Source organism: Antrostomus carolinensis, unplaced genomic scaffold (genome assembly GCF_000700745.2).
Source record: "Antrostomus carolinensis isolate BGI_N321 unplaced genomic scaffold, ASM70074v2 scaffold12595, whole genome shotgun sequence".
In the NCBI taxonomy this organism is placed as follows: Eukaryota; Metazoa; Chordata; class Aves; order Caprimulgiformes; family Caprimulgidae; genus Antrostomus; species Antrostomus carolinensis.
In genome coordinates, this window is record NW_010315757.1 from 9,039 (window position 1) to 36,603 (window position 27,565).

General features: G+C 40.4%; 1 protein-coding gene across 1 annotated transcript; it reads right to left on the reverse strand.

Annotated features, from left to right (window-relative positions):
* Positions 1–2,348: 2,348 nt before the first annotated feature.
* On the reverse strand, positions 2,349–27,565 carry LOC104525015 (anthrax toxin receptor 2; the record flags this gene model as incomplete). Its single annotated transcript, XM_010168057.2, has 7 exons — positions 2,349–2,422; positions 6,868–6,963; positions 8,055–8,115; positions 25,248–25,328; positions 26,136–26,204; positions 26,302–26,409; positions 27,443–27,565. Coding segments are annotated over 7 exons (612 nt in total), but the record flags the coding sequence as incomplete, so codon positions are not given.

Consider the following 27,565-nt stretch of genomic DNA (forward strand, 5'->3'; position numbering starts at 1 on the left):
GTCCAGGAGACCAGGGGTTTACCAACCCAACATCTTGGGTACTTTGGCATTTAATCTATTCCATGTGGGTTCCTATTGTTCTGCTTGTGAAAACTGCAGATTTATCAGTCAACAAGAACTGTCTCCAATTAGAAAAACATAATGAAACCTGTTAAGTGAGTCTTTACTGTTTACCCAGAAACAAAGCTGCAGGTTTAAAAGTCTAACTTGGTCTGCTTGTGTTGCTCTTAATTCCACCAAAAAGAGCAGACTGGTTGTTGCTACATTAGTGACTAATATTAGCTCCACTACATGAGGAATTACTGGGAGTTATCCAGCAATAGTCTGAGCTGTGCCAACGGAAAGTCAAGAGTTCAAGTATGTAAGTATCTTTCATAGCTGTCAGTCTTCTGCATAGCAAACTGTTTATCTCTGGGACAAAGCTGTAACTACTTCAATATCAGGTTATGGAAGTATATTTCACATAGTAACATTTGTAAAAAAAATTTTCCCTCTGACCCTGTACGATTTCCTGTGTATTGTTCATGCATTCTTTCTTACAAACGCTGCTGAGAACAAATGTGCTGTAATCAGGTGTTTGATCTACACTGCAATTGCAACATGGTGAGTTGTCTCCTTCAATAAGGCCTCAGAGGCCAAACAAGCTCTTCACAGAGTAAGAAAAAATGCAGCATGTTCAAGTAACTTCCACTGTGCTTTAATCTCTATAGATATTCCTTGAATTTCACATTCATTTGGCGGGCTAGGCTGTTCACATACTCTCAGACTATCAGTGTGTGGAAAAGCATTTACAGCTTCAAGTCTTGGGGTGCTTAATAATGGGGACCTAATCTGCTGCTGCTATTCTGTTGTAAGAACTCCACTGAAATACTTGGAATGGAGAGGAGGGGTTCTTAACTTGATTGATTTCCATTATTTTAAGGATAAAACTAGTTCTCTTACAGCTACACGTGGTGCTGATCTGCTTTAGCTAAGACAGCAGTTTTACAGCTGTTTTGTTGTACGATTGGCACACAACCAGATGCAGCCTAGCTCAATGGAAACCAGTGCAACTGCCCTGTTCAGGTCTGACAAAGTCCTGCTGCGCACAGGACAAGATCAACGTTTCACACTACTATTTAAGGGGCAACTTGAGATCAGGAGAACTTAACAGCATTAAAAACTCATCCCCTTCCCCTGCTCTCCATTGTAACTCCACTCTGTGCTTGCTTTCCCTGCAATGCCACAAACCAGTGCCTGCTCCCAGGGGGGAACTCTGTTGCACAGAGGCTGTGATGCAGCTCCTCTGCAGGGGTTCATCCCACTCTCTTCCACTGGGGTTAATCACTGAATTTGTTTTTTTTCCTTCTACTGTTTTCCAACTTTTCTCCTCCCAGTTGCCATTTAATGCTCAAAACAGACTTTTATTTGGGGTTTTGCTATAGGTCTTGAAACACAACTGAGGCGGTTGATTGTTGCTTAACTCAGTAAAATAACTACTGAAAATCATCTATGCAATATGCTTAGTTCTTAAACTGCTAAGAATTGCCACAGAAAAATGACAATGCAGAGCTGTAACAAACTGGATTAATATTAATCTCAACCCAAGTAACTCTCTGAGAAGAACTACTTGCAAAACAGGGAGAAAGCCAACAGCCTGAAAGCCTTCACCCTCCTACAGGGCCAAGATCTGACATGCAGTTTTCTGACTTCTAATTAGCTTAGAATTTCACAAATCTGAACAATGAAGTTGAAGTGATCTTAAAAGCCTAGGGCATGTCTGCATTGGAGAGGAGGAGGGAAGGATTAGTTCTCAAAGGGCCAGAAGTAATGTGCAGCCATGGCCAGTGACACTTAGGATAAGGCTACAACTGCAGTTTAGCCACAGTGCTGTTAAGAGATTGCTGCCGTTAAGTTAGTGCCTCGTTTTATCATGATGTGTTGAGCAGTGGTAAGCATCTTGACACATAATTTTAATAATAGCTTGTAAGTGTCAGTGACAATGTAATCTGTTTAACAGTGAGCCTAAAGATCATCCAGAAGAGAACATATTATGCCCTGTTAAAACAGCTAATCTGCATAAAACTTATGACAAGCCAGACCTTTTCAGTGTTTAATAAACTGTCTGAATATTGATTTTTAAGGCACTGTCCAAATTGGTTTGGTCACAGATGACTATTTAAAGTCTACTCCAAAGCTGGCAAAGGCACCAGGGAAATAACAAAAGAATGAGGGGAAAAAAATACAACAACAAACCACCCTCCATAAAAACAACAAAAGACAGCCTCTAGCCAAAAGCCCTCATGATTAACATCAGCAATAATGGGTTCAATTCTAGCAAAAAATAGGATGACATTTGTTTCAAGTACTTACTGGCCACTTTTGTATAGGATTGGTGCAGGGCAGAGCAAAAAATCAGATTCCACTGTTTTTGGTTTTTCATCTGAAAAAACAAATCACATGAGCTTAATATATTGTGCTGCTTAAATGAGAAGCTGATGTGTGAACATGCTATGAAGTCCCTTCCCTTCTCCTCACAGTGCTGGTCTCTGGTTTGGTGATGTCTGGAACTCGCAAGCAAGGCAGGCCCAAGTTGGGGAATGAAGCTGCTGCTTTTCTAAAGCTGCACCTTGAACATACAAACCCAGAGTTGGCTGTAAATGATCGTGTGAGCCTACCTTACATTGATTACTTTATTCATATCAGCTCATGCTCTTCCAGACAGATAATTTCCTAGAGTCAAGATCATTTTTGTAAAGAGTGAGAACATTATTATAAGTTTCCTACTATTTGGGAGATGAAGGTTAGTTTCTAATTAGCTCCAACCCTGTGGATGGCATTCAAGAACTGTTTTATCAGTTGCGATTGGAGTGTCTATTTCTCCTGTGTTTCTCGTGCTTCTGAGTCTCTAGCTGTTTGCAAATCTCTTAAGCTTATATATCAACTATTTGTAGAGTACTGTGTCCAGCAGACCACTCCTTTTCTGCCAATGTGAAAAGGAGAGGAGTTCTTTCACCTTAAGCATTTGGTAAGATGGGAAAAATTCTGTTCCTGTGTGTAGAACCATCCTCCCAAACTTCCCCACAGTAGGACTGTTAATTTTAGGACTGGAGCTGCTCCTGCAAGCATGGACTATTTCCTGATTTAGAGGTGAGAGCAGATAAATGACCTGCCAGATAAACTTGGAGATGACTCTGCCCTGCATTTAGGGAACAGGCAGATATACAAGTAGTTCAGGGGCAGCTGAAGGAGGAGCTGTTAGCATAAATGAGCTTTTCTTCTCTACTGTAATCTGCACGGACTGCTTGGCCTAGATTTGGGGCTAGTTGCGAGGTGGGGAAGAGGGATTAGCACATTGCCATATGTTTTTGTCTTAATGGTATGTTTCATAGATTATTTTTCTATCCCACAGCTACATTTGGCAGGTTTCCTTTCTAGCATTTGGTAATGGTTCTTTATAAATGCAAAAAGAGAAACATGCCAAAGGCATCTTTTAAAACCAGAAGAACTGACAAAATAAGGGTTTGCTCTGATGTTGGTCTCAAAGCAGAGCTCAGGCTATCAGTAAGGGGAACTCTAACATTAAAGTACATCCTCATGCAGGTACCCTCTGTTATGCCCTCAAATGGTGAGGGCTCTGCTGACAGGCCATCAGGTTTTTTAGTAAAAGAGAATGCAGTTACATGGGGACAATTTTCCTTTTCCTGGGACCATCTCCTTCCTCTTGCTATTGCTCAAAGAGTCCTTCCTGCCTTTTTGTCCATCCTAGCTCCACTGTTCTCTTTTAAGTTTCCTCTGAGACAAAAGTGCTTGGAGCCTGGTACAGAGCTGTAGACAATGGGCTTGCATATCAAGGAAAGGATCACATTCAATTTCCCTATTTACTTCCTATGCTACTCCCTAAACATTTGCTGTTGTCCATTGCTAAACATGAGAACCTGGGTAGTTGTAGCAGACCTCTGGCAAGACCCCATAGAGCAGATTGTGTTTTCCCATTGCAACATACAATCAATCCATCACTATGTCGTTCCCCTCCCTTCGTGTGCTTTAGCGCACCCTTTCCTGAAGCCAAGAAAATAAAATTTAAAAGAAAGCAGCCCAGAGATCTAGCAGGAAATTCTCACATCAGATGCTAGCAAGTATTTGGGGGCTTCATCCTGTCCAACTATAGTTATTTCTACCATGGCAAAGCAGACATATGCATGCTGTACAGCTATAAAAGACTGCACAGAGAAGCAGAGAAACCAGAGTCAGAAAACATTTCGAAAGGTTATTTAAAGGCAATGTGCTTCAGACCTTCTTCAGCGACACTCATCGAAGCTGTTAAAAGGCTTTCTAGGTAACCTGTTCCAGGCCTGAGAAGTCTTTACAGTGAGAACCACTCTCCAAATAACTCACCTAGATCTGCTGCAGAATTTGAAGCCTGTTGCCTCTTGTTCTCTTCTCAGTGGATCTGGAGAGCCCAGCTTATCATTTTCAGCCCTGCAGCAGCCCATACTTATCACTTACTTTGGCCATTTTTCCTTTCCTGTCCTGCCTTACAGCTTGTGTTCTGGACTTCTGCCCATCCTTGACAGCTTCCCTTAGACACCTTCCACAGTGGATTCATCCCCCACTTGTAGCATGGAGCACATCAAAAGCCAAGTTCCTAGGGGCTATCGTTGACAGCCCAGTCCCAAATTCAAATATCACCACAACCTACCAGTCACTCAGTACTGTACAGCCTACTTGGTATCTGCTGCAAGCCTTGCTATGAAATAATGCCAGAACTTTTAGTATGATAGTAGCACCTGCTAGCAGAACAGAAGTAGTTTATATTGATGATTCTTATGGCAAATGACTAAATACCTCCTTAACTCTCGTATTCTATATGTCCTTATCTCCATCAGAAGATCTTGAATGCTACGAATGCCACTAGAAACATAACCATACTGATCCAAGCTTCAGAACGCTCAAGTGAAGAAGGTATGTGGTAGTATTTTAATTTCCCAAATGGACTGAGTAGGGTGTAGAGAAGCGACTGCTCATGGTAAACAAGTCAGGAGCAAAGCAGGAATAGAACTGAGGAGTCCTGATGACTTGCCAACCAGCCACTTAAATTGGAATTTTAAGTTCTAGTTATCTTCAGGTCATGTAACTGATGTCTCAACTAGATTTTACCCTAGATAGTGTATAATTTTATTTACCTGGAACTAAACTAATCTGTTTGCCCACTTCTCCAAGTAAGAAAGGTACACCATGACAATTACAAAACTGCAGCAATAATTTTGCTGCACTGCAAATTCTAGCTCTATGAAACTAATTTATGCAACAAGTGTAAATAAGGAGGCTACAGTTTAGCATATGAAGCAAAGGTGACAAGTTTAATTGAAACTGAAGGGAAATTTGTGTGAGCAGAATGTTGTCTTTTTCCAGAACTACGGTGCTACTTTGTTACTCTTTCAAATGATTTTAGGTTATTTAACAAGCAGGAGAGATTGGCAACCCATTCAAGTATATATGATATCCAGAGAAAGGAAAAAAATGTACTGGAAACACATGTTCAATTGGGCAGGAATTTAAGACAGGCTAATACAAAAATCAGACAGTAGGTAGAGGAAAAAAATGAGTCGGGTCTTTTGTACGGGTCCATTTTTTGGTTATTTTCCAGTTTGGTTTGCTTCAAAGGGAAACTGCTTAGAGCAAGAATTTAGATGTGTTTAAGACTAGCTGTCCACTTCAGTTTCTGGATATAAAAAATAGTGGAGGTTTCCATTAATGGCATTTTTTCTACCATCTCCTACCTTGTGCTGGTTCAGGCAACAGAGCAGCACAAGGAGACTAAACCAAAGGACTTTTCATCTGCCCTGCTGCAACTTCACGCATTCAGCAAGAGAAGACCAAGGCTATTTTGCTGAAAATTAAATTCTCCATGAGCATACTTAATTAATCAGATAGCAAAAAGAAAATAATCTGCATCACCTCTCAATTAATTTTAGAGCTTTTCTAACTTCTGCAGCATTCCAGTCAGAAAAACCTCCCCAGTGACACCTGTAGTTTGAAAAAGGGATAACTAAGGATTATAATATATGGTCAATGGTGAGTAGGACTACTTAAAAAAAACCCCACAGCTGAAGCTACAGGGAAAGTGCCAGTAACAGATGCCATGGTCACTCTGTCTGAAAGAGAATTCCTTTCCACAGGACAGGAAACTAGCGTCCAGTTAGGGATCTGGTTGCAGTGAGACCCATTCCTGGAGGAGAGTGCTGCTCAGGAGACTGAGCTGATGAACCGTGCCAAGATACAGGCACAAAATAGTACCAACTGTTCTGACTTTGCTCTGTTCTATGCTGTAGCTGGAGCTTCAAGAAGAGGACTCCGTATCACAGAGGAGCACCCACGCCCTGCCAAGCCCCTGAAACAAACAGCACAATGGCTACACATCTGGCACACCAGACAAAGGGCAGAGACACTCCAAGATAAGAAGGTAAGTGCACCTTGGAAAAATATTGCCTTTTGGAATCATGATGAGAGCCTATGACTTGGCCTGGGTCTTCTTACAAGAAGGGGCACTTGGTTGGTACACTCTGTGGTCAAATTTTTTTATTAGTAAACATCTACTTATGTGAACATCAGGAGCTAGACAGTTATCACCATGTTAATTCACACAGCCAGCTGGGCTGCCAAACACCAGTCACAGTTTGCAGCTAAGGGCAATTGGTAGCAAATTCAAACCAGTGAGCAATATGTGGAATAACTTCCATCCTCTTACTAATCCCCAAAACTTTCCTGTTTTCATCCTCTTCAATATTTTTCTCTTTTGATTTTAATTAAATGAGGTATTGAGAAGCAAAATAAATCTCTTAGGAGGAAATATAAAGGCAGATCATCTCACACTTCAATACTTACGAATTGTAGTTCCGTTCACGTGATAGGTACAAGTAATACCATCAGTTTTCCCACCAAGGGTTAAGCCACTTCCTCTAAGAACAACTTGAAACTCCTCTGCAGAAAAAAGCAAAAATCCAGAATCACCAATCTTTAGCATAAAGTTAGACAAAGAGAATTTCAATATAACCTGCATTAAAGAAAGTACAATATTGTAATGTTTCAAACTGACTCAGGTGTCCTTTTTAACTGACCCCTGCACTCTTCAGTTAGGTCACTAAAGGAAAAATAAAGACTTTTTCCCAAATCTTTATCACTGAAGCAGCCCTATTAAAATGGAAGTTGATTCTGACTGTCAACAGGATCTGAAGCTCAGTTGCACAGTGAGGAACAGTTTCTCAGTGAGTATTCTGATAAATGAGAAACATGGGTCTCACAATAAGAAGAGACCCCAAGTCTGGCTCAGCCTCACTCAAAGTGCCAGATGAAGAAGCCATTGCTCTTTGGTACTCTTTCTCTGGAAGTTGCATAAGGGCCACACTATTTGTGAATTTGCTGAGGAGGAGTGAAAACAGCTTGTTTACCAGGGCTACTGATTTCATTGAGATGATCCATGTTTTTACCAAAAAATCAAAATAAGGAGATTTTGCAACTACCTTATTTTGATTGGTCTCAAACGATGTGTGGGTTGTGAAACACAGAAAGAAGACAAGCCCTTAAAATTTTGTGCAAATCTTCTACTTAACAAATGTATTGACACTTGCTGCACAAAAATGCAGTCAAATGCTTTACTGCTTAACTCCACAGATTTGGGGCAGGGCACTGGAAATACTGTCACAAATTTAGATGAACAAATGTTATGAGGATTGCCAGAACTTAACTTGGTGACCATAGATAAAACAGTATGTGAGTGTCACAGAATAAGTCTCATTGCTTGAAATATGAGGGCAAGTGCAGAGCATGACTAATGGCAGAGGGGTAGATAAATGCAACTCACTTCTACATGCATTACCCAATTTATGAAAGTAGGCCCTGGAAGACAGCTTCTCAGAGGAGAAAAATGAGTCAACAGAGAAGGATCTGATCTTTCTTAAACTCCTTGAGGATTTTTTGAGATTCTACGGACTTGTAGGGTTTTCCTTTGGGCACAGTAGGGGAATCACAGTCCTATAATAACAGAATGTTATTTTAAAATTTTAAAAACTTACCTCCCACACAGACACTGGATGGCTCCAAATATAAAATCTCAGTGCATGATTGCTTCAAAACCTACGGCAAAGGAGAAAACTAGTCATAAGTAGGTTCAAGAACTATTATTTTAAAACAAACACTTGTCCCTAGAAGATACACATGCACAGCTGCAGGTTGATTTGCACAGGTGTGGCTTTGTAGGACATTGCCTTGAAGATGTAAAACTTCTGCACGCCTGTACAGTCTCTAAAGAGTTCACAAGACTTGGATTAGTTTGTTAAATCTGGGACAGTCTTCAAAACATAATGATGTCTGATTTTGGTCTTTAAATTTCTGTCCAGATTCCTAACCTAATTTTCCATTAACCCCAATCCTAACGTTTAAGCCAAAAATTAGTCACAAGGAACCTGATCCAAAATCTAATCCAGTCAAAAGCAGTCTTCCAACAACCTGGGGGTCACGCCAAGCGTACGTTATTCCAAGTGCTGGCATCCTGCCCTATGTAAAGCAGAGCAAGGTGTTCCTGACTGTGCTGCCTTTTGTGGGATGGGTTTGTTTTCTCTGCAATACCAGTCAACCTGCTTTGATTCTCCAGCCAGTCAGGGAATATTCTTCCAACATGCTTGGACAAAACAATAATCCTACAGGTGACTCAGAAGAGATGAAACATAAGAGAAAGGACAAACTAGACACCTTTGACGGATTTGTACTTATAAAGGTCTCAGACATTGCCTGTAGTTTCAGCCAAGTCATATTTTACCATTTACAAATTCATCAAGTGATCAAGTTATCCATGGTCACCCAAGCAGAGGCATAAATAGCACCCGGTGTTGATTTCTGCAGACCACTTTATTTTCCATTCAAAAAAGGTGTGTCTCAGAAGGAATGGGTCAGGCTTGTCTGACTACAACTGCTGCTGAAACCTGTGAGACCATATTCTCCTCCCACTGCTAGGATCTCAGTCCCACGTCTCTCACTAGTTCTTGTTGTCCAGGAAGGAGTTGTGATATCTATTACCAAAATGTTAATTCCTCCTCTCTAAGCAAGTAACAGGATTTCTGCTAATTCAGAGGAAATGAGTCTCTTGAAGCTTGTAGGGTTAAACACACACAGAAAATCTGCAATTTAAATTCCTTCTACCTTAACAAGAAACGTGTGATTTTTTTTCCCAATGATTTTTAATTTTCCTCTCAGAAAACTTTCAAGATGCCTTTGTAGAGGTTCCCCTTGAGCAGGCATTCACATGTAGTACTACATGCAATCAGTTCAGGTCTTTGTGGTCACATGCATAGTAGAAAGTCCTGTTACTATCCCCTCTCTACCTCCATTTGCCAAAACTGTGCCTGCTCCTGAGCTGGCCCAACTGTCAGTAAATGTAACTCTGACTTACTCTTAGCTCCTTTTTCCTTCCTTTAAATGTGTCTTTTTTTTTTTCTTCACTCTGTCTACTCTATTTGCTGATGATTTCTGTTGCTATGTATCCAGACCCAGTAGAAACAATAACATTTGTCACTGTACATACTCAAAAAGCATGCCAAGTGCCAAGAAAAAGAATAACCTGCCTCATTTAACACTTTGTATAGCACCTGTCTCCCCATAAACTGGTGTGCACAGATTATCTTTTTAGTGCTTCAAAGCCCATTTGTAAACATTAAGTAGTATAGAGATGTTGCAGATGTATACATTTGGATAAGACTCAGCAACAGAGATCTTTGGAAAGAATGTAGCTTGAAGTTTAGTGCTGAGGATTTCAGCTTTATTTTAGCTGAGGATCTCATCTCACTTCCAAAAAAGGACTTGGCTTTTTAATTCCTATTTCAGTGTAAAGAGAAGAAGTGTTATTTAGTTTATTATAGGGGCAGGGGGAAATATTTTGTGCTAAATAAAATACACAAAGAAGCAAGCATTTTATTTCTTTACTGTAAAAACATGTTTGGATTTTTTTTCCTCTGAAGAGACTGAGTCACATGAATAGTCTGATATAAGTCACTGAGACTACAGACTTGCTTTAATATGAAGTGCAGATCTAGCAGTTGGCAGTATCAAAGCCCACTGAAATAATTAATTTTTATTTATTTTTTTTTTAGACCAGCACTATATGGACAGGGAGGAACTTTCCAACTCCTGTCCTGTCCCCTTTGTCCACTGTCTGATGAAGTAGGGCCACGTTATGAACTGGAGGGACAGGGAGAGGGGAAGACAATGACAGACATATCTGTCTTTTCTTGGAAAGCAGTATTTCTGTAATTGCAATGTATCTGATAGTGATTTTTCTAACACTGTTATTTCCAAGTGCAATATGAAACAGGAAAAGAACCCCAAAAATAACCCCAACTGAGATAAAAATATGATCAAAAGAGATTAAATGATCAAAATTCACGAACAAAAGCAAATTTCAACATAGGGTTCATACACTCATTTCCCACATGGCAGCATGGAATTCGTATTTATACATGTAGATGTGTTGTTCTTGGTATAAAGCAAGAAAAGACTGGGGTTTAATACTGTTCCTGGAAATAAACAACTGCTTTGACACTAATTTTTCATCATTGTACTTATAGCCATTCCCCACTTAGCTTCAGAAAGCTGTACTGTTCAGAGATCCTCAGTCTCTTTGCAAGGGTGGTGGCCTAAGACTGTCATTTTCACCCAAACAAAGCTTACATTAGGGGGAAAAAAATTGTGACAATAATAAAATTTGTTTTTCTAGGTTTAACTAGTTTTTTTCAATCCTTCAAAAAGCTTCTTGATAGTCCATGCTTTTAAAAAAGAGAAAAGATAATGCTATAGAAATCTGTTCTGACCCTGAAAATCCTTACTTTCAACAACAATTATCAAGTAACCTTAAGAAGCAGAAATAAAAGAAATCTTGTAAAGACTTGACTGGAATTGGGCAGAAACAACCTAAAACCATATAGCTAGCTAGCTCTTTGGTTATACTTTTATATTCAGAGTTCTCCTAAACACACTCTTTAAGCAACACTGAAACAACTCAAATTTCCAGTAGTTAAGTAAAAATCGGAGCATTCTTGCAGAGGGTCAAATCCCATTAACTGTTCCAAGCAGGAGCAGTTGGAATGGTTTGGCTCACCAGGATATGGTCACTAGCATTTAGCAGTCACAATGGAAACCAGAAATTATTTTCAAAGACAGCCAACACCACTTGTTCTTTCACATATGGGAGAAAGGAACATATTTTCATAACTTAAAAGGATGTATAGAAACTTGTGGCCTTTCTTTACTCTTTTTTTGCTCTAGCTCACACTCCTTTCTATCTGTCTTAATCTTTTTCTGTGCATCCCAATAAAAAGCTGGTATCTTCAGGAGGAATGACGTGAAGGCATCTTTACCCATTTTGTTTTATGATCCACATGGATCATAATATGCCTTCATATCTCTAGATCAGGGCTGTTCCTGTTTCACCCTTTCTAATACTCCTGTTGAATGATCTTTCACCACCAGCAGATGAGGGATTTTCCAATGTCTATTTTACTCCCCAAGTTCCCCTTTTCAAGATGCTGGTGCTTTACCATACAGTTGAAAGGGGTAAGGACTGGGCTCATGCACAGCTGAAATCTTCTATCTTTGCCACTTCTACTGTGGCCCAAGAGGAAGGATCTGCCCAGTCTCAACAGCAACAGCTTTTACTGGAGGTGTCCCAGTTGGGTGTTAGTGAAGCACATTTAATGGTTGCCTACGAACCAAAGCATGCATATAATTTCACCCCTGCCCCCTTTAAAGATTTTAAACTATCTTGCTGTGGAAAGCTGAACTGCAAAATCACCAAGATTAAAATGAACTCTACAAAAATCTGTAACATGTTCCCTCTTTCCCAGTTCAGGATAATCAAAGAGAATGATCTGGCATTGCAAATTCATTATTTAGAAACATACTGCTAACAAGAAAAGTTAAAATAATTACTATATAAGGCCATCCTTGGACAGGATAGTTAAACACTCTGCTGACATAAATTCAAATAAGACTATAAATTGCCTTAGTTTAACAGCATGCAGAGAGAGATTGAGAGAGCTGATGTCATCCATTTCATTTGCCAGAGCTCCACACCAAATATAGGGCTCTCTTCTCCCAGGCTTGCAAAGGCTTTCCTTCTAGCCACCTCCCTGAATGCTAGCTGCACCAGAAACAAACAGTTCCCCCACAAACCAAAGTGCAAAACAGAATTGAAACCTGCCAGCCTGTGTCCCGTCATCTTACAGCTTCAGAAATGGAGAACTCTGGAGGAACGAGAGAGTGGTTCCTCCAAGTCTGAGACAGAACTGTGCTCTGTGGAACGGGTTACAGCTGGAAACACACAGAGGCTAATCAAAGTGGAGAGGACCACATCAAAATCACAGCTGTGAGCTTGCCATTTGAACACTCGTTAGGAAGCATGTGTGGCTGCTGGAAAAAAGAGAAAGCAGTAGAGTTCTGCTTTTCAAGTCACTCTCTTGTACTTAAAGAAAATAAGACATGAAATTCAGGTCCCAAACACCCTCTTGTTCAACAACAAAACAACAGACTCCTGAGGAAACCCTATTCTGTAGCTCCTTCATATACAGAATTTCTCACATTACTGTCATATTGCAGCAGCAGAGCATCTAAGATTAAAAAAATTGTTGTTGTTACACTGTTTTCTACAAACAGTTATTACAAGAGCTACCTCAGTAACAAGAAGCATTATGCTCAGTGCAGCAAACACGGCTTGGTACAGCTTCTGAGGGTTGACTGAAGGCAGAAGAGCCTCTGAGGCTTTTAGTGAAATCACATCTTAGAGCTATTAAGTGCATGTATACCGAACAGTTTCCATAGTGCTTCTCAGTAATGCAAGTTAATCATCTCAGAAGACTTCCGAGAGCAGAAGTTATCAGAATAAAGGCATCTGAGCTATCCCATGGGCACTCAAAAGCAGATTCACTCGATGTAAACTCGGTGATATATGCTGAGATTCTATTTGGCCAGACAAGCTTTTCTTTCCTGAGAGAGTGACTTATCAATCTGGACTGCCCAGTTCTGTCTGCCAGCCAGCTATCACATTCCTTATCTGCATGTGTACCTTTAAGCATATAAATATTCTGTTCAGTACAGTGGGATGAGATCCTGGCTTACAGTTCAAGATGTCCCTTGATGGATCAAGGTTTTGATGTCCCATACAGAAAATTAGACTCAGCTTCCTTCCACAGTAGAACCTGGCACACAAGCCTCTCTCGGAGGCTCTGTCTTTAGAGGAGTCTCTATGTACTCAGCTCTCACTGGCAAATGCTATTAGCTCATTGATAACAGCGAAGCATGCAGCGATCAGAACTGGAACTGTTTAGCTCCTGAACCAGCTAACTGGCATTCAGATTTTCTCTTTAAGTCTTACACTGTCCAACTGTCACTTATCTCCATCTCTCCAGCTATTTCAGAGACTTACAAGCCACAGGGAGTTTTGTGTTCCATTTAAGTTTAATCTTCCTCAGGCATAAACAAGTACATAAGTAATTTTTTCTTAAAACAGTTGTAGAAAGACCATCTACTTTATCAACCTCTCAGTTTGGGACTGCTTTTCACTTACCAGTTTTTTTTTCTGAAAAACCTGATTGTTAATCAGTACTTAAAATCCCTATCAATCCTCATCACGGGCATGGATTTCTATGCACTTCCCACTAGAAGGTTCCCAAAGGTTTACATAAACTTCACAGCCCACTTGCTAAATAAGTGATTTGGCATTTTTGTCATTAATAAAACATTGAACTCAATTAGAGACATTTTACAGAAATTGTGTCAGTTTCTGACCTGTAGGTGTCTGAATTGAAAAACAGCATCATGTTTTGTTAGAGTTAGGCTGCAGAAACAATAGACCTACACAAATAATTACATTAGCATAGAAAAGGCAGTTGTCCCTGCAATAAATTGCAAAGAGGCAGCAAAATAAGACTCCCTGGTGCTTATAGTCTTTGCAAACTCCACCTCTGTTAATAAATTTTGCCCTGTCATAGATCTTCTCCCTGCTTTAGGCAAACATTTCTTCCCATAGAAAACAAGCCTTCTGCATCTCCCAGTACTTCCTTATCTTGTCACAGACTGGGCCCAGCTCTGCTTTGACTCACTTTTCACCCTTGCTGCTAACTCTTCAAAGCTCACAGAATTTCAGTAGTAAAGCAGTACAGCCCTTGCAGCTTTTTAAGTATTGTGACTACCACACACGCAGAACATGCTGTGGTACAGAGTTACACGCAGGCTAAAACAACACCTTTCCCTTCCAGCGCTTTAATGAATTTCATGTTCCAAGAAATTGTGAGAACAATACACCAGTAACGAGCCATGAGCAACCCAATTGTACATGACAATTAACGAAATACACTAAGTGTCAATTTATTTCACGGCACCATTGGATTTTGGTTAGCCCCAGTATGCAGTTCAAAAGTTTTTGGCAGCAGTCAGCACCATAAATCATAACTCGTATGGCATCTGTTCCTCCTCAGAAGTGTACGCTGAGTTCAGGATTTGGGGCAGGTCGGCAGCACAGCTGGATTCTTTCTTGAACCACCGTAACAATTTTTAAGTCTACTCTTCTGAAACTAGAAAATGATATATGGGTGTGTGCAAGGTGTTTGCTTCCTGGTAAAAAGATCAGTGTAACTGTGAACTGCTGGAGCAAGGGAGCTCTGTCACACATTTGGATCAGACTTGGCAAGCTCCTAATTTTGAACAGCTAAGGATTTCCAGAGTTACTGGTGGCCTTTAATCCCTACAGTTCTATTTCAAACATTGGCCTCTTTGTTTACGTTATTCCTCATTGGAAGCCGACCCCAAATCAGGCTGGTTTGACTCTTCACAGGGGAAGGCAATACGGTTCCATGAACAAAAGGGTATGTACTGTGATAAAACAAATGCACCTCATTTGCTATTTCCAGAATCAAGTTTTAAAGAGGAAAAAAATGTTCACCTTTTAAAAAATAATCTTATTTACTATATTCAACGTATGGGAAAACATGCTGGCAGTGCAATAGAATCACTTCCATGGTTCATGTGCAAAAATATCTTTACAGCATTATTAGGTCCTGCTCGGTGCACTCGGAGCTTGTGCCTGGAGCGCTGCCTCTCGATACGCCGCCAGCCAGTCATGTGCATGCTCACTGCAAAACGTGTGCTGCACAACTCAGAAAGATGGCAAAACAGCACTAAAAAAAACCCTTAAATGCTAGTCTAACAGCAAACTCAGACAGTGGCTTTCCTGTGGAGATTTCCATCTCCTTTTCTTTCCTCTCTTCCTTCCAAATGTGGGGTTCATCATTTTCTCTACGGATGATATAAACACAACATCTAGTGAACAAAATGTAACCAACCACAAGGACAGTAGATCCAGGAAGGATGGTAAACTGCAAACATAATTAAAACTGGAGAAGCTATGTTCATAGTGTAACAAGCAGAGAAGATGTGGTTTTCCTCGTGTACTGTGCCAAGCGCCTCTCTCAGTTAACCATGAAACCTGCATCACAAAGAGCTGCATCTCCTTTAGTTCCACCCTTGATCAAGAAGATACAGTGGTAAACGTGCTCAGGTTAGCCACCTACAACCTTGTAATTGTCAGTGTGAAACACAGATCTTTAATTCAATAGAATATACTGAAAGAAGGGGGGCAGGAAGATGGTACACGCTACAGCTAACTCACAAAACAGTGTCTGAGAGGGCCTTGGTAACGTGAGAGCATTTAAAACTACCTTTAGCATTACTAGTCTCAGTTGGATCTGTGCACACAGACAAAGCCTCTTTCGATTGTCAGCTGCAAGGCTCAAGTTCTGTCTGCCATTTCCCCATTAGGGGCTGCCTGCACCTTTTGGCTCCCAGTAAGTGCTGATAGGGAATAACCCCACACCTGTACCAGCCTCCCCTGGGGCTTGGGGAGTGGCTATATAAGCTGTAGGCAGGAATAGAGCTGCCTGAGTGTGCACTGCAGATACAGCAGTGTGTGTAAGTGAGGTCTAGAAATGCTGGGCTGGAGCTGCATGAAGCTGTCTGAGCCCATGGCACAATGCTCTGGAGTGAGTCCCTTCTCTGGTAAGTTAATACCTCCTTGAGCTTCATCCCAGCCTGGAGCTGTAAAACTTCTCAGAAGACTGTGTAATGAAAACAGTGCTGTACTATTGTTTGGTTTAGCCATTTTGAGCTAGGTTGGGCTAGCAGCCTGTCTGGCTGGAGTGAGTCAAGCAGAACCTATCAAAACTGAGTTCACACAGGTGCTTAGTTTAGCTCCTAAAATTACTTTGCCTCATTTGTGCTGACTGGCTGAATTGGGACTGGGCTTAACCCATCTTTCTGTGTGTTTTGGTTTTTCTATGAGTCATTTAGAAGTACTACTGGCAGCTTTATTTTTTTCTCTCTCTTTTCCCTGTAACTTAAAATTTCTTTTTTCCCCACTATTGCTGAGGCAGTAAAAAAAAAAAAAAAATGAAAGTAAAGCAGGAGGTATTTAATTGGTGTAATGGACTCATTTGCTATTTTTGTTCTAGAGAATGAAATGCTGACTGTCCACAGATCAGTATTTTTCATCCTGAATTTACTGAATCTTGTAGCATGTAAAAGTGATTATGTGTGAAATCAGGGTGGTGAAAAATTTAGCCTGTATGGATGCAATATCATTACAGGTTTCTCATTCATAAGTTGTTGGGTTTTTTTACCTGAATTTGAATTGTGCCCCCTTATACTATGGTAGAGTTGGGCTTTAAAGATAAAGACCTGGAGTAGGTTACAAGAGAAAATATCAAGCAGAACCTTTGATTTCAGTGACTGCACTTGAGTAACCTTAATCATACCTTCACAGAACACCTTAGGCTCTAGACAGGCCAGCTTCTCCATACACCAACTCATGTTTAAACTCCCTGAAATTAATTGCTTGTTTTCAAAGTGAAATCTGCTGTTCCTTCAGATAATGTCACAAGATCCGTGTCATTATAATCTGAACTTAATGAAAAAAGAGTATTAAAAAAAACCCCAAAACCCACACCCAAAACATGTGATCCATATGGAAAATGGAATTCCATTCTACATCTATGGGTTAGTCCCACATCATGTGTCTCAACTGTGTTAAAGCAAACCCTGTCATTTCCCATTTTTTGCCCCAGTACTAATCCGTGCAGAAAGCAATCAGGCCACAGGACCACCTTGCACTAGATGGAAGAGAATCAGTTCAAGGAAACTTAGAGTGAAATACACACTTTCAAAGGAAACACCATTTTGATGCTTTTCTCCAACAAAGTCAAGGCAAAGAAACTACAGTAGTTAATACCTGATGGGATCTACCTCTATCTGCTGCCAAACATCTGTGCTCTTAACTACAACTCGCTGCCAATTTCAGCCTACTTCCTGACACTGCTCAGCACAATGCCTTAGAGACAGAGCAAAGGTAAAGAGGGTGGGGGGAAGGTTGCTATCCTGTCCCCTATCTAAATGAAAAAAATCCCCAAGACATATGGTCTTGCATAAAATAATCGTCGGAGAGAAGCCTGGTGCAGTGTCAGGTTAGTGAGAATATTCTAATTATACAATGTCTAAGCAGTACCTCATTTGCAGTCACTGAGTAAACCAAATGGAGATGACAAAACTGTGGGTCAGAAGAGATGCGTATTTTAACAGCATCAGAACCTTTACCCACAAATTACTAAAAACAACCCTAAACCCACTACTTATCAAGTCATGTAAATAAGAATCAAGACAAACTGTTACTTTCCAGAACAGGAAAAAAGTTGTTTGGGCTTTTTTTTTTTTTAATTAGTAAGGAAAATGTGACTCGAAGAAACTTATTGCTAAGGAAACACTAAATTTCATTTGGACCTGTGAGTGCTTCATTTTCAGCAAGTTTTACAGCATCCCTTATGTAAGAGAAATGATAGCCATGCAGGGCTAGCTGACAAGTCAAATACAAATCACAAGGCACACGCACGCTCACACAAACTGGAACCATGTCAGTTATGTTGTTGGCTTATCAAGCTCTCTGTTCTCCAGGAGAACCTTATATGGTTTGTAATATGTCAGAGAATGTCAAATTAAGGGCTGCACAGCAGTGAAGGGCAGAGCAGAAAGCATTCTATTCCAGGCCATTGATTCCTTTTAACAACTACATGCAGTAATTCCCAAAACTGTCTACTCGGTCTCAATCACATGGAAAGCATAGCACAACGTTAGCTCTAAAGCTTGCACCCAGTGCAGCTTGAATATTAGACCATCCAAGGGGATTAAAGAAGATGACTTATTTAATCAGAATAATTCTTTTAATGATAACTTGTTGCATTTCTCCTCCCTCCCCCCCCCCTCACCTCCTTAAATGTTTAATAGTTTGCTTCCTGGATTCCCAGTGCATAAACTGAGCATATTTTCTTCCTACAGGAAATGATCCAATTAAGTTGATGTATAATTGATAATGAACTGTTTAAGCTGATTTTGCTCTTGAAAAATCTTAACAGCGTGCAGTTGGCTGACCCTCATCTGCAGCTGAGGGACATCATTTAAGGAAAAAGGGAGGGAGCAGGCTCATGGTACTCTAAGCAAGGTAGACTAGGGAGGAATTTCAGCTCTAGTGAGCTGAGCTGGCTCAGGGCAGAACTACTGACTACTTCAAAATAATATAGTCCCTGACTACTACTCAATAAACAAATTGCTTGCAACTTGGCCACTGAGACTCAAGCAGTTTAGACAGAAGAGGCTCAGTAAATATTCACATTAGAGATATGCATTGACCAGGATGTCTGACCTCGGAGCATTAACTGCTGCAGTTGTGAAGTTTCCCACTCTCCATAAACAGGAACTCTGCCAACCTTTCTTGTTGCCTTACAGCAGGTAACAGTGGGAGATGTTGATTGACTTGTAGAAGTTTAGTAATTCACTGTCACCTCAGTGCAAAAGCCAGGTCAGACCACGGAAGTGCTGCTGATACTGTAGCTAGTGCAAAAGGTGTCAGATTGACAGAGAGAGGCTGGAGCACATGTTTGTAAAGTCATTGCAGTAAGTTTTATACACCTAGAGGCTAAAATTGTTCTTCATGTGAAACAGCTCTTGCCTACCTCTACTTAACTAACTATGACTCGCTAGACTTCGTTCTTTTCCCCAGCCTGGCACCAACTTGCTGTCCCAGGGCTGCTGACCTCTCTCCCTGTGCCTCTCTCTCCTGCTGGCTTTTTTTGTTAGACTGGAAGGCATACAGGTCCAGGTCTGCTTTTCACCAAGTCTTGTCAACAGCCTGTGTGGCCCCTCTCTCTGCTTGAGGTATTGGGGTACAAATGTAGTGACAATGACTGTCACCACATTCAAGATGAGAAGAGAGCAGTTGAGTGTGCCACTGCCACGTACACTTTATGCAATGGTTCCTTTTGGGCCCTGCTGATCTGGCCATCACCAATCCATGTAACTTAGAGGTAGGAATCCATTGTCATGCACGGTGATGGATACTGGAACCATCTAACTGATACGGAAACTCCCTGGATGTTCAGTAGATATCCTTCACTGTTGGTCAAATGAATCTGAATGCTAGAGAGATTTTGTGGGCTGTTCTTTACAACCAGAGTAGACTTCCCTCCATCATCAACATGAGTTTTGCTGGAAAGAATTTTCACAGGCAGTAAGATTTGCATAACACTACCTGCTTATTCCACTTTAGCAAGAGTCTGCCACTGGGTATATTATGAATACATATGTTTTTTAGAAGGACCCTGGATGCATTTAATCCCTTGTTGAATTTTACTGTTCCTAGCTATGCTCATTTGATGGTTCTAAGTAACTTCAGCCTCGGAGTTTACATCCTACAAACAGTGAGGTCTCCTTTCCCCCAGGCTACCCTTTCACTGAGAGGTGGATACTTGAGTAGATACTGAGAAATCCCATCATGTGGTGTAAGGTACCACGCAGCAAGTGGTGCTACTCAATGCAGTGCCGGCATGTTCACAAAAAAAGCTCTGCCTGAGATAATAACTACTGATGTAGGTATTACTCTATTCTTCCAAGAACCATTCCTTCCTGTCATGCTGTCCCTTCCCCTGACAGTTACAGGGCTAGCTAACCTTCCAGTTTTCGTTAATACCGTTCCTGTAGTGAGATCTGTAGGGGCTGAACGCAGTAGTGGATGTAGAGCCGCAGGGCAGCTGTCCACAGGCCATCAGTAACTTGCTCTCCTGTGTCCTGTCTCTCCACACCTACACTTATGTTCAAGACTTAATGAGTCTCTTATGTTGTTGCAATTTTATCTATGAATTCACAACTTATCTTGGACAAACTTACACCTTTATGCTCATGGTTAGGGTTTTTCCTTGAGGGGCTCAGCCAACTTGGAGATAATTTTGCTTCAATTTAAAATGTTCTAGGTGATGCAACAGCTCAACTTACATGTCTTGATCTTTTTTTTTCTTTTTTTCTTTTTTTTTTTGTCCAGTATGTTTAAGGGTGGTTTTCTGACATAAAATGAACAATTTGAAACAGTGCACTGGCAAAATGAACAAGCTTAACGACTCTGTTTCTAATTCTTCTCAGGTAGAAATCTTAAGAAATTTTGTAACAACTAAAAAGAAAACAATTCCAGGCTGACCTTCTTTTTAAATTGACTGCTTCCTCTGAAGTTCTGCATGTATCAGTTCCTCTAGTCTTATCTGATAAGTTTTTGTGGGGTTTATTAAGTACAAAATGCATTTTAACTTCCTGTATTAAGTGCTGCCAACTCACTTTAGTATAAAAATGTGTTTAAGTCTACTTTGAACTGTCACACACTAAGAACGTTACTCAAGTGAGTTCCATTAATATAACTTTTAAAGGCACGAGCCTTGTCCAATTCTGCCTGCAGAGACAACCAGACAACTTTCACTCCCAAATCAGTAGGACTTGTGTTTGCTTAAGCGAAAAGGGAAGCAGAGATCTTTCCTTGGTTTTGTTTTTCAGAATGTGGCACATAAAAGCCATTCAGATTTGCTGAGCTGTGCAAACCACGTGCACAAAAATGTGCCAGAAAAGTGGACAAAACATGAAAAAATTGCAGGAAAAACTAGAAATAAAACATCCCACTGATTTACAGTGGTGTGTTATGGGAACATTACAGAAACTTCAGCCTTGTGAAAGATACTGTCTTGTCTAAAGACTCTGTTTGATTCAAGTGGTAGCAGGACCTTGGCTCCTTAATTTAATTGCTGCTTCTCATTATTTCTCCATTCATCATTTCATAAGTGATCAAACAGTTCAAATGAACAGTGTTCTGAAGAGCAACACTTCCTGCTTCTATGAATACAAATATCTTCTGCTCCCCTCCTCGACAGGGAGTCCAACACTGTTCTTTGCATTACGGAGAAGCGCTCACCTGACGCCTGAGATATTATCCAACTCTCTCAAGGCTGTCAGCCCCACAGGCTCTAGTCACCTTGCAGAACTGGATCCCTCAGGGAAATTGAGAGTCTGCCTGAGCTATTTAATAAGCACAAACTTTCTCCAGATGAAAGCCACTCTTGAGTTAGCTTGCTTACAGACTGCTTGCTTACAGCACAGTACCCTTGTATTAAGAGATGTGCAGCCTCACCAACCACCCCCCGAAAGCCAGGAAGGAAGGTGCTATTTTGGTTATGACAGAGAGACTCAGATCTAACAATGTAAATGATGTATTCCCAAATGGTTCTTTATCAAATGGGTTGGTTTTTTTTTTAAAAAGGCACAGAAATCATATATAGGAAAGGAAGGGAATGAAGAATGGGTTTTGCTTTCTTATATGGTACTAAACTGTCATGGTGATATAAATTGTGCGCTCCCACACCCTTACAGTTCACACTGCTCTGGCTTGCTCATGAGGCCATACTCCATGTAATTATCAGCCAAGCTACATCAGTAAACTGTTCCTGATAACATAGTAACTTGCCTTCAGCGCTTTTCTTTTAAGCTCTAGACTTCTGCTTAGATTTATTCACCCTGACAATGCTGTTTAGGTACTACTTTGTAAAGTTAGATATTAGTGATACCAGAAGAGCCAGAAACTTCACAGAACAGTCACCTCTTCACAGAAGTGTGCACAGTTTTGAATGATTCGATGGAAACACAACACGGCACGGTGGTGTTTAAATCCTTACTCAGTTCACTGGGATTTTATCTGAACTGAGAAGGTCAAAACACAATGCAAGCTTTTGGACATCTGAGCTAGGTTTTCTTTAAAAGCTAATCTCAACTTCTTGGATGTTAATCTCTGGCCACAGTTAAACATATTTTGTGTATCTGTGCAAAGAAATTAAATTGGAATAATTGCTTAGACTTCAAACAGCTGCAGAAGCAGGTAGTAACAGTCTGTGATAAAGCTCATAACTTTTTTTCCCCCGTCAACAAATGAAGATTAACTGCTCAACCATCCTGGAATTTGCTACTCGTGTAACAGTGTAGCAGCCAAAATATTCCACATCTGAGCCTGGTAAAGACAAATGTAGTAGAGGCTTCAAGCAGCTCCTCCCATCATTCCTACTGAATAGTTTTGTGTTGTAGTTTTGCTTGAGGGTTTTAATGCCTGGGTCGCTGCCATTTCTGTAAACAGCGTATTTTTTTTCCAAACAAGATGTGTTCAACAATGCTCATGGAGGGTTTCACAACTGCAATTTTGACATCACATTTTGAGCAATACTTCTGCATGTTTGTGATGTAGGTATTTCATTTTTATCTGTTTGGAAATTGTATTTCCCTTTTATGACAGAGTGTCTCTCTGAGCATGTATTCTCTGTGACTATTTCATGTTCAATTAAATCTGCTTATCAATTTTTAATGCAATGAGAATGAATTGTCACAATTAGTCAAAACCCCTTCAAAGAAAATTGAGTTATAACTACAACATACCAAAAAAATCATGTTAATACAGCCACCACACATGTATTTAAAAAAAAACCAAAACACACAGATGCAAAAAAACCCCACCAAACAAACAAAAAAACCTTATCTGTGGTTATTTCCATCCACACTGTGGTAAAACAGGTACACTGGCAGGGTATCATTCTCCCACTGCTTCCAACAAATACATTTAATGTGCTTACTAGAGAAGAGAAAAGGAGAGTTTCAAATGCCTTGACAGCTAAATGAAACTTTGGTTAGATTCAGTGCTTTTCAGAAAGCTACAAACAATATGTGAGCCCCTAAAAGCTCTCATTAGCTATCAAATCACTAGCACTAATTGGTTTTCTTTGATCCTTTATCTCAACAAATGAGACTGATGCAGGTAAGACTGAAGGCACTCGATATGTTTCCTATTGGTAAAGCCTTCTCGTACTCCTTTATTTATCAACAAAATGTTTTCTAGCAACCACAACGTGTAAGTCTTTTTATGGACAAAAATATGCAGTAAGCCAAGTGTTGGAACGTCTGTTCCAGCTGCAGTCTGTTAAATAAAACCCTGAACAATGCAGGAGCTCAGCCACAGCTGAAAGCAGCAGATAATGCATTTAAGCTATAGAATGGGGTGCTTGAAGTTTGCTTTTCCTGTACAGTCCCTGTCAGTGTTAAGCTGTTATCTTAAAACAAGGCACTACCATTACACGTGTCGGTTTTTGCTCTACAGCTATGATATACACAAATCTGGGATTTTTACACTTCAACTTTTTCACAAGTGCCAGAAGAAGCTGGATTGAGGCTTGTGCAAACACCAACTGCCAAACCTCATCAGAAAAGCTTCCCACAAAAACATGAAGGTGCTTGAAAGCCCCTGGGAGGTATAAAAGAGGCAGACTGGCACTGCTACTAGCCAAAGACTGCCCAAAACTACTTTGGCTGAGAATGGAGGATAATGGGACAACCTACAGGTTATGCTCATCTTCTGCTTGTTTGAATTACAGATGTTGCAAGCTGAGCTCTTCAGAAATCTCAAGCAATCGTACTCCTGTTGCTTCCTTGAAGACCAGGAAGAGTGGAGAACCTGACCCCTTGGAAGGTCCAATCTGCAGGTCAGTGACCCTTGTTGGAGGGGAAACTCCCAGCCAAATGTCTTTAGTCCTTTATCTAGTTCTGTCTCGATGTAGACATTTTGAAATGCAGTATCCTTGGAAACTGAACGTAATCAACTGGGGTTCAACATTCAGCTTTTATCAATAGGTCTATCACTAGTGGCTTCAATGTTGCATCACTTCGCACTAGCAGAATAACTGATTCTTCTAAGTCTATAAAATGGCATAGAATGAGATTTTTAAAAAGCAGTACCACATAGGGTATACTATTTTTTCAGGAAAATAAATGTCACTTCATGAAAAGGTTGATTGTATCTCTTTAGAATATGCAAGGAAGATTCTGAAATTACATTTATTTTAAGCAACAAGAAGGAAAATAAGTTGTTTCATTATGACATTAATTTCCACAAAAGACACACTATTCAAGGGAAGTGATAAATCCGTGACTGCATAATATCCTGTATGAGTAGTATCCTTTCTTTATTGAAAAAAAAAAGGAAAGGGAAATGAATTATAGTGGGATCTCTCTCAAAAAAACGATTTCATTATTGGTTTTGACTTGACTTTGACAGTAAGCTTTTTTCCACTGTGCTGCATACGTGCAGCAGCACTGTTAATCTTGCATAAAACACACCGCTTTTAGTTTAAGATGAGGCAAATAAATTAGGTCCCCACAACCAAAGGTGTCTTCTTGACACATGGCAAAAATACTGATGTGATCAAGCCACTGATCACAACCAAAATGTTTCTCTTGCTTTGATCCCTCCTTGCAAATCACACTGATCAGTTAAAGGGCTTCATCCTACTGATTGCGAGTTTCTCATGGCATACAAAAAAAAAGGAACTGAAAGTCTTATCACTTAGTGGGAAAACAAGTGGTTAAAGTCAAGGCTGAAGTATATATTTAGAATGCTTCTCTGTATACGAAGATTTGGGCAATTCCTAAATTGCACTCGTTCGTCATGATTTTAACTAGTTGTTCTCAACTCTCCTGGAGTAAGATTCTCAATATTTTTCAGACTAAACCTACAGCAATCATTCCTCAATGGAATCATTCCTTCCCTCAAACTCACCACCTTTGTATAGAGTCTTCAAACTCTACACAAGGTCTGAGCATGAACATCTGCAGGAGTGGCAGGCAATGTTAATTTACACAACTGCATCTCTGAGATAAAGAGCAGAGAACTTATATTGCAATTACCAATTCAGGAACCCATTCTGCCTGGAAAAGCAAGTGGGAGTGAAGAGTATGCTGTAACCTTGAGGAAATGTTAAGCTTATTGCGTTGATACTCACAGAATTGATTATCCCCTTAAGTGCTTGGAATCCTCCGGTGACAGGGAATACTTGCTCTTTCGTGTCAGCGATTTTTTCAAGCTTTGGAGAGAAAACGTGTGCAAACGTGAATCATTTGTCAAACTAAATATGTCATACTGCTTTTTACCCTTAAAATGTAAATGGATGTCTAAAACCAACTCTCACCAACCCTGCAAAGAGAAGGAAAATTTTGAGTTCCCTCACAGCCAATTATGACTTTTCTAAATGGGATGACTTACTACAACCTACTGCAGCTAACAAAATAGTATAGTGGCTAGCCATCGTGTCAAACCACCACACTTCAGAAACTTGTTTGGGCTTGTTATCTCGGCAGTGATTTCTTAAGTCTTTCCAGAATTACCTTCCCTGTTTGCCCTGCCTTCCGTTAAAAAGCCTTTCTACGCGCCTTCTACAGTAAAGACTCTTTGGTGTACTTCTCCATTTAAGAGAGAAGGCTACAGCCTTCATTAGGACTTGGCAACTCTGGAAGAGCTTTCAGTCAATGAAGGATGTAGATCCTTCTTTCTTTTTCTTATCTGGAGGCTGTTACACGTGCTGCTTGAAGCCTGTCTGTAGCCTAATCTGGTTGCCATCTTAACGAAAGAGGTTTTGGGTTTTGCCTGCATCCGTTCCTGCTGGCAGCTATGAGTTAGCAAGGGTATTTCCGGCAGGTCTTCTCTGCAATGAAAGTGAAACCCACACGTTCTATTTATGTCTGTGTGCACATCTGAGAGTCTGCTTCCTGAGGCAGGGAAGACATCCTGCTGTCTAATGTAAGTAAAATTAATTTCTGTGTTACTTAACATTAACTGTATAAAACCCTGTGACAAGGTACTGCCTAGGAATCTAAAATAGTAACATTCTTACCTGTTCTTGTACAAAATCAAGGACGCCAACACAGTAAACTCTAGCTCCCAGGTCTCTGGATTTCTTTGCCTGCCCCAGAATAGAACAGAGGAATAAGCATTTTTTCATTCAACAGGCAACAGCCAAACTCTTGAGAATATAACATGCATTTTCACCTCGCGCTCACCTCTTTCTCTGCATACAAGGGAATCTGACCATCTAGCTTGCCATCTGTCAGAGCAATGATGATACTAGAAAACCTTGAGGCTCCTTGCTTTGCAATTTGCACGTTGGCCTGAAAACAAAAACACATTTATCTGGTTTAAAATAAAATTACACCTCAACTCTTAACCAAGATGCATCTTCTAAGTGAATGTGGCATCTGAAACAACACTCAGCCTCATCTTCAAACCCATCTCTTGTGACAATCCTCTGCCTCCCTTTAACTCACTTACTAAAAAAGAAATAATTCATCAGTATTTTCCAGTCACCAGTCAGCCCACCTCCGAAGCACTGGGGTCACTAACTGATCAACCTCTTGGAAACACTTGATTCTTTCAGGACAGATACTCTCTGAGTTGTGAAGCTCACTTCTCTTTAGATCCACCATAAGCTTTCCTTTGCTAACCCCTAGATTTCAAATGCCAGTCAGTAGGTTCCAAGATACAAAAAGAATGGCTTAAAACTAAATATCTTTTTAAATGGCAGCAAACTTCTGTTTACCTGACTTGCCAGCCCGCAGATCACAATTACAAACTTGGCTCCACAGGCATAAAGGAAGAAACTGAGTTTCTGCCATAAGAGTGAAAGCTTAGATCCTCACCTTATCCCTCACCTTCAGGCCTGAGTCTTTCAGCAAAATCGCAGAGTATACTTTAACTGTGTCAAGAAAATATAAGCAGTTGGGAAGTCTATAATTAAGACAGTCCAAAATTAAGACCATTTGTCTTGAAAATGGTGATCTGTGCACTAAACTCTCCATAAGCACATGCTCTAGAAGGCACTGTTAGGTGCACAGCCCTACAAAGCTGTGTGACTATTTACCATGTAATTGGTATGCTGTGTTAGCTGTTAAATTCACAACAAAGAACTGCTCTCTACTGCGAAGGATCAAGTGAAAGAAATTCCCTACGGCAATTTTATATGATAGCTAATCTTCTGTGTGGGATTTGCACAGTATCTGGGAAATCTTGGGACCACTCAGGAAACCAAAAATATTTGAGTGTAGCACCGAGGCATACAATCAATCCATTTATGTTCCAGGTTGTTGTTATCCAAAGGGTGAGAACAGGGGATATTTTGATTGCCAGAAGATGAGTAAAACCTACCTGTTTTAATCCTTCATGTATGTACGTGTCACCTGCTGGTTTTACCTCCTCCAAATCGTTAAGACCTTTCTTGATTTTCTCTCTGAAAACAAAAAGGTAGGAGACTGTTAGTGTGATTTGAAG